The sequence below is a fragment of the Taeniopygia guttata genome, chromosome 29 (assembly GCF_048771995.1).
Source record: "Taeniopygia guttata chromosome 29, bTaeGut7.mat, whole genome shotgun sequence".
NCBI classification, from domain to species: Eukaryota; Metazoa; Chordata; class Aves; order Passeriformes; family Estrildidae; genus Taeniopygia; species Taeniopygia guttata.
The window spans coordinates 3,063,016-3,080,566 of record NC_133054.1 but is presented as its reverse complement, the minus strand read 5'-3'; the positions used below and the strand labels follow the sequence as shown (position 1 = coordinate 3,080,566).

Genomic DNA, 17,551 nt, shown 5'->3' with positions numbered 1-17,551 from the left:
GAGCTCCTGGGGGCAGAAATCCAGGGAATTTCCTGGCTGCCATCCCCACCGAGCCCCCAAGCCCTGCAGGACATCCTGGCAGCACAGCCAGGACTGCTCCACGTGGAACAGCCTCTTCCATGGTGTGGGCAGGATTGGGGTGGGTGTGTGTGGCAAATCCCATCCTCACCCTTCCCTGGGGCACACGGGGCACGCAGAACAACACCCAAAGATAAAATTGCTATCAACTTTATCTCAAACCTCCCTTTTCTATCCTGGAACTATCACCACAGTTCTGGAGAACTTTCCCACTGCTCGGAAAAGCACCTTCCAGAAGAGCAGGTTTATTTGTATTTTACATTCCTCATTTTTGCTGGACACCTCAGAAATTCTGCAGGAATAAAACGCCACCTCCCACCCTTTATTGGCCAAAAATCAGACTTCTGTTGCCCATCACCAAATGTTTTCTTCACCTGGTTAGATTCCTTTGGAGACTGAGAGGATGAAGGGAGGAAAAGGCACCTACCTTGGGGATTGAGCTGCTCCCTCCACACCAGATCTGATTTTCCTCCTTCAAGCCGCTTCTGGCTGAACCCTTCTCTTCTCTGGTGCTTTTAAGCACGTCTGGAGGATGCCCAGAGCTGACAGGTGGGTCACAGGTATCCTGCTTTTCCTCAGACGGGTCACTGTGAATCATTACAGCTTTTCAGGAGTGGGGTTGCTGCAGACAATATTGTTACTGGTGGATTTTCCAATTGACGCCTTCAATGAAGTTTTTTTTTAAATTGTTGTTGCTGTTTTTCTTATATTTGCTTTTTTTGCCTCCTACTTTTTGGAGCAAAGCAGTGACCTGTGGGTTTCCTCCTCTCAGGTGAGGTGGCCTCTTGCTGGCACAGTGTGTCCTGCACGGATTCCTGCCCACGGGCTCCCCTTTCCAGTGCCTTCACTGGAGATAAGAAACAAGGAGAAAGAGCAAAGGCATAAACCAATGATTTGTGTCTCCAAACACTTCCAGCCACGTGAAATTCCTGCTGCAGCTCCTTAGCCAGGCAGATCCACTTGTGATCCCAGGCTGGTGTGGTTCCCTGAGTCCAGACCTGAAACTGGGGATGTTCCCTGTGATTTATGGGATTTGGGGGTGAAATGAGGCCCATGAGAGGCTGCAGGTCTGGATCCCTGTGAGACATCCAGGCTCAGCCCAGGAGCCCTGGGAACACCTGGAACTCAGAGTTTTCCAGGGCACCCCATAGGAACTGGGCTCATTTGTTTCAAATCCTTGAGGAAAAAGGAAAAAGGAGAAGGGGAAAATTGAGGGCAACCCTCCCTGAATTTTCCTAATCCCTGAGGAGCTGGATCTGAGCCTGGAGGAGGGTGGGGGCTCCCTCCCTCAGCTCCCTGAAGGGCTTCTCCCCACCTGAGGGGCAGGTGGGCTCCTGGGGGCTCTTCATTCCCAGTGTGGATGGCAGGAGGTGTTTCCAGGGCAGGTTTGAGATCTCTGGGGCATTTCCAGCCAAGGAGGAATGTCCAGGGTTTGGTGTTTGGGGTCTGAATGTGCCTTTCCTGGGGAGCTGGGCTTTGTCTCTCCCACCAGGAGAGATGAGGGCTCCAGGTGCAGATTTCTTTCTGTGCTCTCCCCCCGGGACCTTTCTGCTCGTGCCTGGGTAATTATTGTCATTCCACCACGGAGAGTTCTGTAATTACTGCCACTGTCAAAATAAGGTCGTTGTTCGGGGGACACTCATCCTGAGGAGCCTTTAATGAGGGCCACTCACGGCCTTTGAGGGAGCCTGACATCACCCGAGGGAGGGGGACATTAATTAGCTGAATCTCGGGGGGACAGAGCCAGCTCTCCTGCGCATCACTCGGGCGGGATGTTTGTTATTCATGCCACTAAATTAGCTCAGGATGTCGCAGTTTGCGATGTCCCCCCGGCCCGGGAGGCCACGGTGCGGAGGTGGCAGCGCAGGGAGGGGAGATCAGCTCAGCCGCTGCTCCTCGTGTGGCTCCTTGATTTTCTCACCGCGGCTCCCAGAGCTGGAGCGGCCCCAGGGAATGTCCCCTGGGCCCTTTCCCCACAGCCCCCGGGGGATTCTCTGCAGCCTTTTGGGACCTGGAGCTTCCCCTTTCCAAGCAATCCCAGTCCTGCTCCCTTTCCCAGCGGGATGGAGCTGCCGGTGGCTCTCCCGGGCTGGAAGAGCAGGATGCTGAGCTTCGGGATCCCACAGAGCTGAATTCATCCCAGTTCGGGACTTTGAGAGGTTTTTATAGACAGCAGGTGGCAGCGTTTGTCTGTCTGTCCGTCCTTCCCTGCCTGTCAGAATCTGTGCTATTGATGATTCCCAGATTGTAGAAATTCTCTGTCTGTCAGCCCCGCTGCCAAAACAGAAGCCATAATTCGTCTGTGCTGGTTTCAAGGTTTATTCTGTTTATCTCTATTTCTGTTATTTCTGTTTATTCTGTTTATCTCTAACATGTTCTGCTGCCCTGCCGCAGCTCTGTCCTGCAGGGCAGCGTGTGGGGCTCTGCCCTCAGTGGGATGGTACAAACATTAAATACCACAAACTACCTGTGCTGGATTTACAATAACGTGCCAATATCTGTCACCTACGTTGAACAGTGTGTCCCCAGCCTGAACCAACAGAAAAATGCCAACACCACAGTGAAACATGGAGGGCATGAAGAAGGAGAAAAAGGACAAAACACACCCAATTTCCTCCATCTTATCCCCTCTGAACCCCTTATCTAGAAACCTAAAATTTTACTTTTGCACCCGTGCCACACTTAATTATTACTCATATCAAGCACTCAAAGCTTGTAATTCATGCTGTAAGATTGAAAACTCCTCTCCATGGACAGAGATCACAGCCAGTGTCTCTGGGGGCTCTGTCCAGGGGGGTTCCTGACCCCTGCCAGGGTCCCAGACCTGCCAGGGCAGCCAGAGGGAAGCCCTGGATTCCCACACCTGCCCATCCTTCCTCCCCTGCCCTTCCTCATCCTCGTCCCCTCCTCCCTTCTCCGAGGCTCCCAGAACTCCCCTCCAAGGACTGTGGCGAGTCCCTCTTTTTGGGGGTGGGAGGCCTCAAGCTGGGGATGCTGTCGGTGACATCACAATGACATCAGAGTGACATCACAGCCGAATTGGGATGGTTTGGAGTCCAGACACAGGTGGATTGGATTGGATTGGATTGGATTGGATTGGATTGGATTGGATTGGATTGGATTGGATTGGATTGGATTGGATTGGATTGGATTGGATTGGATTGGATTGGATTGGATTGGATTGGGTTGGATTGGACTGGATTGGATTGGATTGGGTTGAATTGGGTTGGGTTGGATTGGATTGGATTGGGTTGGATTGGATTGGATTGGTTTGGCCATCAGGCTCAAACAATCCTCACCAGAATCCAACCAAGCACTCACTCCAGGTAAACAATTCTCCAAACACATAGGAAAAACAAGGAGCAGAAATAGAAATTTCTTTTCCTCTTTCATCTCTGTGCACCTCTATGAAAAATCCTGAGAGGGAGAGAAGTGTGCTTGCCACAGTCATGGAACCCCAGATGATTTGGGTTAGAAGGGACCTTAAATCCAGTTCCATGTCCCTGCCACGGGCAGGAAGTTTATGTTTAAACCTGCTCTTAAATTTAACCCAGATTGCTGCAGTGGGGTCAAACCAGGGGATGCTTCATTTTGAGGGGTTTATGGCTAATAGAGAAGAATGAAGGCTCGCCTTGCTCCTCTGAGAGCCCAGCCCAGGCTCTGACCCAGGGCAGGGACTGGAGAACGTCCCCATCTGTCCCCCAGCAGCAGTTCCAAGCCCGGGGCCATGGGAATCAGCGCTTTCACTCCTGTTTTTCTCATGAAGGAGTTTGTGGCCTCCTCCTCCCCACCACAGCTGGAGGTGCCACAGTGGCCAAGGCAAGTCTGGTGAAAAGAAACCTCTTTTGGTCACTGGTTCCACCTGGAACCTCCCTGGTGACGCTGAGTGCCTGGGCTTGGTCCCAGCATTTTTTGGGCTGGTTTTTTCTGTTTTGCTTTGCAGGTGTTGAAGAGCCAAGGGAGGGGCCACTGCAGAGCGAAACTCTGCGTTCTCACCAGGTATTTTCACAGCTCTGAAGGGCTGGGGATTATTTCCTCTCCCCTTTGTGCCTGGTTTTTTGGCAGGAAACATCTCAGAGTTGATGTCCCACAGGCTTGGTGCTAGGGAGGAGCAGTGGGGTGGGAAGCTGAGCTGGTGCCAAGAGCGGGACTTGATGGGTTGAGCTGTGAGAAGTCAAAACTTGAGCCCTTCCCAAAACCCAGCTCAGGCTGATCCCTGTGGTGGATCCCCATTTCTGATGGATTTATGACTCTTCTCACATTGCTGGTGACAAACTGGGTGAGGTCCCTCTCGTCCCCAGTTCCCAGCACTCTTCTGTCCCCAGGCGCCTTCCCTGAGTTCTCCATGTCCATGATCCCTGGACATGGACATGGAGCCACTGGGGCCAAGGACAGGCTTTGCCCATGGGAAACATGAGCCTGGAGAGTGGAAGTGGTTTCAGCAGTGGGGGTTGGAGCAGAAACCAGTTTGAGCCTGTTGGGAGATGGGTGAGAAAATGGGATTTGCAGGTGAAACCCTTTGGGGCTGAGCATGGGGTTGTCACCCCTGGGATCTGGACACCTGTGGGTCCCCAGCCAGAGGTGGAGACACCTCTGGTGGTGCCCCTGCTCCTCCTCATCACTGGGAAGTGGTTTTTGGGGTCACCTGGAGGCTCAGTCCTCTCACCTGGGTGAACTGGTGCTTTCACCTCTTGTGGCTGAACCCACTCCTGGGCCTTCCTGGATGGAGCAGGCCGTGGGACACACCCGGCTGAGCCCACCCTGGGGTCCGAGCCCCCCGTGGCCCCCAGCCCTGGCCCTCCTTGGCTGCTCCTTCTGATCTCTGTCCCTCCTTGGTGTTGGCTCCTGCTCCCTGGAGCTCCTCAGTGACCCCTGGTTCTCCCTGGCTGTTCTTCCCATCTTCCTTGGTGCTGCCTCCTGCTCCCTGACCCTCAGGGGTGCTCCTTCACTCTCCGTGTGCTCCCAGCCCAGTTCCCTACACTGAAAGGTGGTTTCCACTTCCTTTATCGAGGAAAAACTTTCTTGGATACTATCAGATGTTTTTGGGGAATCCTTGGGTGTTCTGAGCAGCCTCAGACCCTCAGGGCCCAGCACCAGTGATTGCTGGTTCATACTGGGACCCCACAGGAGCTGAACTGGGACAGCTCTGGGCACCACCGGCTGTGAGCACTGGTCTTGGGGGACTGTGGGGTGGTTTGGGTGGCTGTGGGATGTTTTTGGGAGGTGGTGGGATGGTTTGGGAAGGCTGTGAGATGTTTTTGGGAGGTGGTGGGATGGTTTGGGAAGGCTGTGAGATGTTTTTGGGAGGCTGTGGTGTGGTTTGGGTGGCTGTGGGATGTTTTTGGGAGGCTGTGGTGTGGTTTGGGTGGCTGTGGGATGTTTTTGGGAGGTGGTGGGATGGTTTGGGAAGGCTGTGAGATGTTTTTGGGAGGCTGTGGTGTGGTTTGGGTGGCTGTGGGATGTTTTTGGGAGGCTGTGGTGCGGTTTGGGAAGGCTGTGGGATGTTTTTGGGAGGCTGTGGTGTGGTTTGGGTGGCTGTGGTGTGGTTTGGGAAGGCTGTGAGATGTTTTTGGGAGGCTGTGGTGTGGTTTGGGTGGCTGTGGGATGTTTTTGGGAGGCTGTGGTGTGGTTTGGGTGGCTGTGGGATGTTTTTGGGAGGCTGTGGTGTGGTTTGGGTGGCTGTGGGATGTTTTTGGGAGGTGGTGGGATGGTTTGGGAAGGCTGTGGGATGTTTTTGGGAGGTGGTGGGATGGTTTGGGAAGGCTGTGAGATGTTTTTGGGAGGTGGTGGGATGGTCTGGGAAGGCTGTGAGATGTTTTTGGGAGGCTGTGGTGTGGTTTGGGTGGCTGTGGGATGTTTTTGGGAGGTGGTGGGATGGTTTTGACCCAGCACCTCGGTGGTTACACACCTGCAGCCTCACAACCCCTGATCTTGGGGCAGGGTGGGGTTAATTTCTCCTCTTTATCTAAGACAGAGGCAGATGATAGTTAATGGTTTATCCTGGTTAAAGGTTTATTTCTGCTAAATGTCCCTCTGGCTTTGAATGTGGAAAAACATCAGGGTTTTGTTTCCCTGACTCTTCTTCCTGCCCATAATTCTGTGGAAATCTTAGACACCCTCCCGAGGCAACTTCCACTCATGCATGAGCCAAAAACCTTCAGTGGAGTCTGGAGCAAATGTGGCCAAGGTTTTAATTTCCCCCTCCTGCAGGCTTGGGGATGATTAAACAACCCAAATACTCCTAACCCTGAAAAAAACCCTATTAGAGCCCTTTTTTGGCTGTTTGCAGTGCTTTTAGTTGGGCATCAATCACCAGTAACGGCTGATGAAACCTGATGGAGCCATAAATCTGCCCTGCTTTGAATTCAAATGCAGCAATTAATCCTGGGGGGTGTGGCTGTAATTAGATGACAAATTGAGCCTCCAGATTCACTTGCCTGCTTGGACAGAAGCCGCCCGTGTTTGCTCAGCTTGGCTGCAGCTCCTGCTCTTCTCCAGGACGGAGCGATGAGCCCCGGGAGCTGCAGCTGCATGGTGAGGACCCTTCAGCCTCAGCTCCTTCACCTGGAGCTGCGAAGTTCAGTTCTTTGGCTGCCTTGGATTGTCTGAGCTCTCCTTTTCCCAGTTGTAGAAGTCATCCAGGCTGGGAGAAAACCTCCAAGAGCATCAGCAGCATTAACCCAGGTCCCCAGGGGCCACATTCCCGTGGTTTATGGACGATTCCAGGGGTGACGACTCCACCTCTGCCCCGGTGCCAGGGTTGGACAAACTCCCATCGAGGAAATTCCTCAGTATCCAACATAATCTTCCCCAGGCACATGATTCTTGTCCCCGTTCCCCAGGAGCAGAGCCTCAGCCTGCCCTGGCTGTCCCCTCCTGTCAGGAGTTGTGCAGAGCCACAAGGTCCCCCCTGAACCTGCTTTTCTCCAGGTTCAGCCTCCCAGGTCCCTCAGGAGTTCTCCAGACCCATTCCTGGCTCTAGACTCACTCCAGCCCCTCGTGGTCTTTCTTCTGGCCCCAGTCTGAGCCCAGATTTCAGATGTGGCCCTGGCCCAGCACAGGCTGCAGGATTTATCCTGACCATCCTCAGACATCGGGCAGGAGGATTTGGGACCCCCAGGTGGGGCAGGAGCTGCCTCCACCAGAGACACCCCTGGCAGTGCCTGATTTGGCCCCTCTGGGCTGGTTTTGAGCCTAGAACTGGTCCTAAATAGCACCAGCTGAAGGAGCTCAGGGCTGGATTTGCTGCTGGATCTCGCTCCTGCCCATCCTGGTGCTGCAGGCTGGCTCATCCAGGGATGGTCTGGGGTCGTGCCTGGGGTTGGGGGTGTTCCCTGCCCTGGTGAGGCTCTGGTTAACCACACCAAGCCCTGGTTCTGCTGCAAAGCCTGGGGGATCTGGGTGCCTGCTGCAGGGAGAGGAGATCTCAGGAAAGGAGCATTTGGGGTTGGATGGTGCAGGAGCGATGGGCAAACCCCAGCACAGCTCTGCTGCTGCAGAGAGGGAGTTGAGCTCAAAATCCAAACCCCGTGTGGCAAAAATCCAGAGCAAAGCCACAGAGATGCAAGCCCTGATGTCAGCAGTGGGATAAGGTTTTGTTTGCACACCCAACACGCTTTTATCCTCTGATTAACTGCTTCTACAGGGTTCCTTTGTGAAACACACCAACGTTTTCTGTTCCAAGAGATAAGAAAACAAGCTCAGTTTTATACCCCGTTCCTGTGAGGGTGATAACAGAATTTCAGAATTCCTGTGGACTCTGATCTCAAATTGGGGGGCTCCTGGTGAGGAAACAATTCACTGTTGGGATAAGTAGCTTAAAAATAAGGAATTAAAAAAAAAATGGAGAAAGGGCTTATTTTCTTTGGCTGCATGGCAGAAAACAACTGCCCTGTCCCCAGAGAAACCAGCTCCTGGGAAGGAGGGAAAAATCCCCGCTGGTAAAAGTGGAAAGTTTTGTTGGGGAAGAGGAATTGATTTATTTTTTTCCTTCTGACTTTTTAGAAAAGGCTGATTGTGCCGGACATTTATGTTTGTTTTCATCTCCATTTTTAATCCTGGCTGCACAAGAGGGCTTTATCCCAACCTGCAGCTGCACCTTGCTCTTGGGCACAGGAGCTCCTGTAGCCTTTGCCAAGCAGGATTAATGTCAAGTGGCAGAGCCGGCCCTGGATCCTGGAGGCCTCGTGCCAGGGGATTTATTTGGTTTATTTTGCTGGTTCGTGCTGATTTTTCAGGGGTTGTTTCTGCCATGGAAAGGCCCCGGTTCTCCTGAGTGGTTCTATGCATGGAGAGGGCCCTCGAGGTGTTGTCCTCCTTTTCCTGCACGCCCCGGGGCTGGATGGAGGCACCGAGCTTGAAGAGCTCTTGTTTTGGAGGAACTCAGCCTAAAGCCTGGCTGGAGGAGCTGGGGCAGCTCCGACTCCTCACGCCAGGGCTGTGGTTTAACAAAGCTGAGTTTAGTCCCCTCTTTGCCTGCTGAGTTCTTGCTTTCTCCAGCCTGGGAAATCCTCACAGCTCTGGAGCTGACCTTTCCCAACAAAACCCCTTTGTCAGGCCAGGCTCAGGCCTGCAGGGCGCCTTTATCTTCCCTTCTTATTGCTCTGGATTTTTATTGCTGCCATCACCAGTAACCCTCAGAGGAGCCGACTGGACTTTGTTTGGAGGGTGATTAAGAACAAGCAGATCCTGGAAAGCCAAGGCAAAACCTTGAGCAAGAGGAAACTTGGCAGATGAGGGGCAGAAAACCAGGAAGGAACCTCCATTTCCATGGGGTGCTGAGCCAGAACTTTGGGGAGGGTGGATGGAAACAAGAGAGGGCTTCCCTCAGGTGGAGCTGTTTTGGGGAGGGTTTTCCTGGCCACCTCTCCTTTCCCCGTGGACAATCCCAGCAGAGAGCAGCAGGAGATGCCCTCAGCACCCTTCGCTCTCCCATGGGTGCTGCTCCAGAGGATCCAGGACTCGTCCCCTGTCCCCTCCTGGTCCCCACCTTGGGACATCTTCTAAAAACTCCCAGCTGTTCTGGCTTGAAAGAGGTTGTTTTGGGGCTGAAGGAGTTAGAACTTATTAGAGTTGAGTCGGGACTTATTAAAAGCTAAGTTGGGACTCATTAAAGTTGTTAGGATTTATTAAAGAGGCATTTTTGTGGGCTGTAGGAGTTGGGACTTATTAAAGTTGGGAGTTATTAAAGAGGCATTTGGGGAGCTGTGGGAGGTGTTTAGTGGGAACAGAAGCACCTTTGGTTCTCCTCTTGCCCTCCCTGCTCTCTGGACATCTCTGGCCCTTCGCCTCCTCGATGTCCTGGGTGTTTTTTTGGCAATTCTCACATTTCCATGAATTCTGGTGCTGTCACGCCCCCACTGGGCTCTCGGTGCACTGTGGGGACCAGGCAGGGCACTGGTGGCACTGGCAGCACCTGGGGGTGCCCACCTGACCCCCAAATCCCCGTGAACTGAGCCAGGGAGCCAAACACAAATTCCAGGAGGTGCTGCTCAGGCAGAGGCAGCGTTCCTGCCCGGGGTGACAACAGGAAGGGTGGCTGCTGTCCCTTGGTGGCCTGGGAGCTCCTAACGAGGGATCTCATGGCACAACAGGCTGGGTAGAGGCTGAGTAGGAGGAGGAAGGCTCTGGAGGAGGTGGGTGCTGGCACAGCCTGTGCCATGACTAATGACAACACCCAGGCTGGGCTCTCCTCCTGGGGCACAGCTCACTCCTCTCTGGGGGCATTTCAACCCTGGAAATGCTCTGGAAGTGCTCTGGAAATGTCAGTATTTGCAGGAATAAAGAGCCCAGAGCTCTGTTCTGGTTTCTTTGTAGTGGGTTCTTTGTTCTGAGTTCTGTTCTGTATTCTGGGTCCTGTTCTCTGCTCCATGTCCTCAGTTCTCTCCTCTGGCTCAGCTCCCCCGTGGTGCTCCTGAGCTGCTCTCTGCTTGCTCAGGGCTCTCCAGAGCAGCCCTGGAATTCCTCCTGGAGCAGGGAGGTGTTCCTGGGCTGCTGGCATTTCCCAGCTTGGATTCAAGCGCCTCTGTGATGCTTTTCTCCCTCTCTGGGATTTCCTGGGTTGTCTTCTCCTCATCTTTCCAGCAAGGTGGGCTGGGCTTCCAGGTGAAACCAGGTTCTGCTCTCCAGGACCTGAGGATTCAAGCAAAGCATTCAGGGATGAAAAATAGCTGGAGCTGGGAGCAGGGTGGAAGGGATGTGCCCCAGATGTGCAGCTCTGTCCCTGCTCCCTCCTGGGCTGAGCTGGGTCTCACCCTGTGCAAGGAGCAAAACCAAAGAAGCTCCTGCATCCCACAAAAAAAACCCCTTAAGTTGGCCATTTCCACTGAATTTGGCTTCTTCTCATGGCCCTGGTTCCTTCCCCTGTCCAGAGAACTTGGAATTCAGGGAATTTAAATTATCTGGTGGAGAGCTTTCTTAATTAGACTTAAATAGACCTGAAAGCCCTTTGATGTATAAAAGACGTGAAGTTTCCAGACTGTTCCAACCTGTGAAAACCTGGGCTTGTCTTCCCTCCAGAAAAAAAAAAAAATCCAATTTTTAAATCTGAGCAGTGATTATCTCAGGATGGAAAAGGTACTCAGGAGAGAGGAATTATCTGTGAAATCTTCTTAGAGCAGAGCAGCTGCTTGTGGGCATGTTCAGGGAATAACCCTTAATTAGAGCAAAACCATCCAGGAACGGTAATGAGATACCTTTGGAGTGGTTTTACCTGGTGAGAAACATTTAAATTAGGGTAAAAAAGCTGGCAATAAAGTGTAATTCACCTTTTTATACCCCAGACGATGGGAGTTGTGTGCTTAGGGAAGGGGATGGGATGGGATTTAGGGGATGGGATGGGATGGGATGGGATGGGATGGGATGGGATGGGATGGGATGGGATGGGATGGGATGGGATGGGATGGGATGGGATGGGAACTCCTGTTTTAGGGAGAAGCAGGAAAACTGCAGGTAAGTCAGTGTGAACACAGGTTTGTACCTGGCCTTGCTGTTTCTGCTGAAATAAAGGTGGATTTTTCCGTGAAAAGCCAATTTTTGCTCAGGGAGTGAGTGGGGCACTGCTGCCTCCCATCCTTCCAATCGAATTAAAAATTAGTCTGAAGAAGCTGGAATGTTCAAGAAACAGTAACAATAAATTCTGCATTGGTTTTCAAGTGCTGCTGTTGCCGTTCCTGGACAGGTGAGGACAGGTGGGAGGCCCTCAGTCCTTTCCTGGCCCTGCCCTGGGCCCTGCCCTGGCCAGGTGAGGTCACGGGGTTTGCTGGATGCCAAAATTCAGTCTGGATTAAATTCACCTCCCTGCCTGGATCAAATCCTCAGGCCCAGGGAAGCCGGGTGGGGAAGGAGCTCTGGGCTCTGTTCCTGAGGGGTCCTGCTGGGCTCATCTCCCCCTGCCCTGCTTTGGGGTCCCCAAACCCCCCTGGCAGTGCCTGAGCCGGGCTCAGGGCTGGGCCCTGGATGGTTTTTGTGCTGACACAGAGCTGGAGCTGCAGGAGCCTCTGATTCATCCAGGCGGGCTCACACCCAGCCCGGGCTCCTTCCCAGACTGGGGGGGCTGGGCACACCTGGGGGAGGCTGTGGTGGTCCCCAGTGCCCACTGGGGTTCCCCCATCCCTGCTCTGGTGTGGGGATGGATGGGGCTCAGGGCTCCAGAACCAGGGGGATGGCCAAGATTCCCAATCTGGGGGGGCTGAATGCACCCTTTGGGTGCATCCTCAGGGTTCTGGGCTGCAGGGGAAGCATACTGGGGGGTGCAGGTTTTGGGGGGGTGCAGGTTTGGGGGGCTGCCCTGCCCCAGCCCCTGAGAGGGATCTGCTTTCATCTCCCCAGGGCTGGTGTTTTCCCCATCCCCCATGGGGAGGTGGCCCAATATCCCTGAAAAAGGGAAACTGAGGTGTGGGGGGTCCTCAGCCCATCCTTGAGGACACTTCAGGGGGGGTGCAGGGTTTAATTTCCTGGATGGGATGGGATGGGATGGGATGGGATGGGATGGGATGGGATGGGATGGGATGGGATGGGATGGGATGGGATGGGATGGGATGGGATGGGATGGGATGGGATGGGACGGGACGGGACGGGACGGGACGGGATGGGATGGGATGGGGGAGCTCCCAGGGAAGAGTCTCCCACCTCCCTGGGGTCCATGGTGGGAACCGCCCTTGGCAGCAGGAGCAGGGGCTGGATCTGGGGAGTGGGGACAGGGTGGGTGTCCCTGTGCAATGTCCCTGTACTGGTGTCCCTGTGCAATGTCCCTGTGCCACTGTCCCTGTGCAATGTCCCTGTGCCACTGTCCCTGTGCAATGTCCCTGTGGCACTGTCCCTGTGCCGGTGTCCCTGTGCCACTGTCCCTGTGCCGGTGTCCCTGTGCAATGTCCCTGTGCCAGGGTCCCTGTGCCAGTGTCCCTGTGCAATGTCCCTGTGCCACTGTCACTGTTCCACTGTCCCTGTGCCACTGTCCCTGTGCCACTGTCCCTGTGCAATGTCCCTGTGCCACTGTCACTGTGGCACTGTCCCTGTGAATGTCCCTGTGCCACTGTCACTGTGCCAATATCCCTGTGCCACTGTCCCTATTCCACTGTCCCTGTGCAATGTCCCTGTGCAATGTCCCTGTGCCAATATCCCTGTGCCAATATCCCTGTGCCACTGTCCCTGTTCCACTGTCCCTGTGAATGTCCCTGTGCCACTGTCACTGTGCCACTGTCCCTGTGCCACTGTCCCTGTGCCACTGTCCCTGTGCTGGTGCCTTGGCCTGGAGCTGCTCTGGCAGAGGGTTGTGGTAGAACTGGAAGAGCAGGGCCGGAGCAGAAGGTCAGGTGAAGGTGTGGGTTTGGCACAGGTGAGGGGCTGGGGAGTTGTGGGTCACTTTTTGAGGGCACCCGTGGAGCTGTCTGGGAGAACTGGTACGGCTGGAGTGAAACCGGCCGTGTGGGAAGGGGTGGGAGCGTTGGAAGGATCGCTCCTGCTGCTTCCAGCCCCGGGATGGACTCCCAGCTGCACCCGCTGCTCCTCCCCACTCCAGCACAAGTGCCCACTTATCCTTCTCAGGACTGACGTTTTCCCCTCACAACCCACCAGTTCCCACAGGATTCAGGGTCTGAGCCTTTGCCGTTTCCTGACCCTTTGGGATGAGTTTGTGTCCAGCTCGACCCGTTCTTCCTCCTAAACTTTGAGACTTGAGCTGATTTGCACCCAGGAGTTCTTTTTTTTTTTTTTCAAACTTTCCTTTATTTGCAATAAATAATAAACTATAATACAAAGATCTCAACACAGAATCCAAAAAGTCTCGTTCTTTGGGAATAAAAAGGACTCCCAGCACCAGGAAAGGTGAAAGAGCATCTACGAGAAGCCCCTGGGCTGGGGGTACTGCACCCCCCTGCCCTAGGCGGTTGTTCCCCTGCCCCAGGGACCCCCAGGTGTTCCCATACCTGGGCCAGGTGAGGTCCTGCAGGTGCCCCAGTGCAGAGCTGCACTGAAGGGCAGGGATGGAGCCAAGGGTGCCAGGGCCTGGCGGAGGGGCTTTGTGGCTGTGGGGAAGCTGGAGAGGTTCTAGAGCTCATGCAGGGGTTCTTTACACACACGCAGAGCCCCCGGCCGGCCGGCGTCCCACGGGGGGCTGGCTGGGAAGGCTGTGGATGAAGGTTCAGCAGCTGCAGCTGGGTGTGGTGGTTGCCTGGCTTTGGGGCACACACGAGCCCACGCGTGGGCCTTCCTCCCCTCCCTCGGCTTCGCTCTGCCAGCTGCTCTTATGGGGGGGTCAGCTCCATGGACTTCTTCCTCTCCTCCCGCTGCTCCTCCCACTCCTCCTCGGACTCGTAGGTGCCCTTGATGATGGCCACGCGGTCAGACATGTTCATGCAGTAGGGCACCAGGATGTAGAAGTAGAGAAGGGAGGCCAAGCAAGCCCCGAGGATGGGCCCGACCCAGAACACCTGGAAAGCAGCAGAGACGTGGTGAGAGCAGCTCCTGGGGCTGCTGGTGGCACCACCACCCACCCCTGCTGCACGTCTCCTGCCACACCGAGAGGGGAAAATACCTTCTCCAGAGACTCCCTGGGCTGAAACCCCCCCAGCCTGTGCTCACTGAGGGCCAAACCTGCTCTATAAATCTGGGGCTGAGCTTGCAGGAAGCGCTGGGTGAGAGGAAAGACCAAGCTGGGCTCCTCCGTGGGCTTGCTTCCCCTCAGGTGATGCACCAGTGGTGCTCAGAGGGCACCACGGCTGATTTCCGTGCCTGGAAGTGTCCAAGGCTGGGTTGGATGGGGCTTGGAGCAACCTGAGCTGGTGGACAGTGTCCCTGCCCATGGCATGGGGTGGGACTGGATGAGTTTTTAGGTTGTTCCCACCCAACCTACCCTGGGAGGGGTTCATTTCTGTCCCCTGGCTGGCTCTGTGCCAGGGGATTAACTGTTCCTGATGCATCAAGGGGCAAAACCTCCCTCGTTCTCCAGCCCCTTTTAATCCTTCCCACCTGTGGTGGGCTCTGAAACACCCAGCCCTGCCATTCCCATGGCAGTCCCTGCCCTGTCCCCACCTGTCCCTGTCCCCAGGGCCACCAACACCCACCCAGTGCGCGGGGCTGAACCTCCTGGTGACGACGGCGGGCCCGAAGGAGCGTGCAGGGTTCATGGAGCAGCCGGTGAAGTAAATCTGGAGGTGTGGAGAGAACCCTGGGTTAAGGAGCAGATCAGAGCCACCTTTGGGAGCAGGGACACCCTGATGGTGTCCTTGCTCCAGAGAGCTGGAGATGACCCTCACCACGAAAGACCCCAAGATCTCCTGTGCTTGCTCCTCCAGAGCAGCTCCCTCAGGACCAATGCACGAGGGCATTTTGGGGAGCTCTGTGCTCACAGGACCCTCCCCCTGGACTCACCCCCACCAGGTGGCCCACGGTGACGGAGAGGCCGATGGACAGCGCCGGGGAGCCGACTCCGCTGCGCCGGTTGTCCGTGGATGCGAAGATGCAGGCGGCCAGCTGGAAGGTGAGGATGATCTCCACCACCAGGGCCTGGCCTGGGGTTATGTTGTTGTTGAGCTGGAACCATGAAAGGGACAATAATTAACCCTCCCAGGGGCTCGGCATCGCTGGGAGGGCTCCTGGGTGCTTTGCTGGTAGGTTTGGGAAGGTGAAGTTTGTGAAGAAGCCCCCAGGGCCCCTGCCCAGCCCCTGCTTGAGCTCCCTGCTTCTTCTCTGAAAGGAAAGAAATGATCATTCTTTCTTTGCAATTCTCCAAAATCTGTCTCTCCCTGAGCCTGCCCCTTTCCTGGGCTCTCCACATCTCTCTCAACCTCCCTGTCTCCACAACACTGAGTGCTTTCCAACCAAATCCCCTTTTTCCTTGCAGGCTGTTGTGCCCTGACTTCTGCCCTGCGCTTTGTGGAGCACCTGCCCAGGGGGATGAGGAGCAGCTGGGATGGGGTGGAGGGAGAGGGTTGGGATGAAGGCCATGGGCTGGGATGGGCTGTTGTGTCCCAGTGACTCTGCACAAAACCCTGGGGACTCTCAGGGGAACTCGACCCTGCTGGACATGGAAAGGACAAAGTGACCCAACCCATCACAGCTCATTTTTTTATCCAAATCTGGCTTGTTTGGGATGTGGAACCTATGGAATGAGAGGCATTGGAGCTCCTCATCCCAGTGACTGAACCCTCTGCCACGTCTGTGCTGCCCCAGGGGTCCAGGCTGTCCGTGGCTGGAGCGGCAGCTCCACCGCTCTCATTCCAGGTGTTCTCCAGCACTGCCTGAGGGTTTCAGGCCGTGCTTCATTCCTGCTTATCTCAGAGGGTCCTGCTGTCCCCCCTCCTCCCCTGGGAGCAGGACACCGTCCTGCCCCTTGCTCCTTCTCCAGCTCTTCCCCACCACCCTCCCCATCCATCCCCGTTCCCAGCTCCCCCAGCGCACTGGTTCCAGTGGCTCCTGCTCCCCCTGCCCGTACTGGTCGGACTGGGCTCTGCTCCCTCCCTTCCCCCTGCTGCTGGCACGGCTCCTGTTCCTGTTCCGTGCTAATCTGCAGGTAGAGAGGCTGCGCTGGGGAACATCTCAATGGTGTGGGTGACTCACGGGGCCCTCAGGACAGAGGAAGCTCTCATTAAAGGAGGGAAAACATCCCACTCACCACTCGCACAATAAAGCCGTCATGTCAGAGCCCAGCTTCACTCCCGTCCCATTCCCTGCCCGCCGTGCGTGCGGGACAGAGCGCTGAGGATCCATCCCGAGGGATCCTCCTCGCCGTGTCCGTGCCAAAGGACAGGCAAGGGAAAAGGGGAGCGCCCCACAGGGACTCACCGCGTTGATGGCCAGGTTGCCGCGGGTGTTGGCGGGGGTGACGCCGTAGAGGATCCCGGCGCCGGCGATGGCCCCGACCAGCTGGGCCACGACGTAGAGCAGCGTGCGGAGCAGGGAGATCTGGTTGCCCACGAAGAAGGCGATGGTCACGGCGGGGTTGATGTGGGCGCCGCTGATGTGGCCGAAGGCCTGCACCAAGGTGCCGATGGCCAGCCCAAAGGCCAGTGCGATCTGCAGGATGCTGGGCAGCGCCGAGGGCCACTTCAGCGCCGAGCCCAGCCCAATGAAGACGAAGATGAGCGTGCAGAGGAACTCCACAAAGACCGCTCGAGCAAAGGCCAGGGTTAGTATTTCCTTCTTCATGGTGGGAGCAGGTGGAGAGCAGGCAGGGAGGAAGAAAGTTTAGGATTGCTCTGTGTCCAGGATCCGATGTGTGCAGCCGGGTGTAGGGCCATACCTATCTATATATGCAAGAGCAGCAGGAGCTGTGTTACAGGGTGGTGGGTGGAGCCAGGGGATTAGCCAGTCCTCCCCAATTACCATGTGAACCTGAAAAAGTTTCCACCTGAAAATGTGTTCAGAGCCTTTTGGTGAACCTGTGACTCAGATATTGGTGGTATTTCTCTCCTTTCCCTCTGCAAACAAAGAGCCCCTATAGGGTGTCTCTGTGGTCGTTAAATAACGAGGTTGCATAACTAGGCTGAGCTCCCTCCTCTGCTTTTTGCTTTTACTGCCTCTCGCAAGGTCCTGGGTGGTTCACTAGCACAGGTGTAGTTAATACCCGCTCCCTCCCTTCCTTCCCTGTGCTTGCACACTCCTCCTGTTGGAAAACCCTTGTTGGGCTGGAGGAGCTCTGCTGGGGCTGGGCTCCGGGTGCCTTCGATTTCCATGGAACCTTGAAATGTCAAGGGAAATCAAACACCTGGAGCTTCTCCCAGGCTGTCAAGAGAGCTCAGCTCCAGGAAACAAGTGGTTTGTGGTTGTCCAGGGAGCAGGGGAGAGTTTAGGGGAAGCTTTGTCCATCTGGGGAGTTGTAGATGAGCTGGAGCTTCCTTGAGGTGCGTGGATAGAGGAATGGCATGGAGAGGGCTCCTGGTGCAGAGCCTGGCTGAGAACCTCTGCTCCCTTTCCTTTCTGCTGCTCCTTCCAGAGCACTGGAGCAAGCGCTGGAATTGGGGTGTGCAGCTGGGAA

General features: G+C 55.3%; 1 protein-coding gene across 1 annotated transcript; it reads right to left on the bottom strand.

The window, feature by feature from the left end:
• Nucleotides 1-13,277: 13,277 nt before the first annotated feature.
• Nucleotides 13,278-16,838, bottom strand: AQP5 (aquaporin 5). Its single transcript, XM_030259612.4, has 4 exons — nucleotides 16,360-16,838; nucleotides 14,947-15,108; nucleotides 14,640-14,723; nucleotides 13,278-14,006 (listed from the first exon to the last, which is right to left on the bottom strand). Exons 1-4 carry the CDS (start codon nucleotides 16,720-16,722, stop codon nucleotides 13,821-13,823), a joined length of 795 nt encoding a protein of 264 aa, XP_030115472.1. The 5' UTR covers nucleotides 16,723-16,838; the 3' UTR covers nucleotides 13,278-13,820.
• Nucleotides 16,839-17,551: the final 713 nt, after the last annotated feature.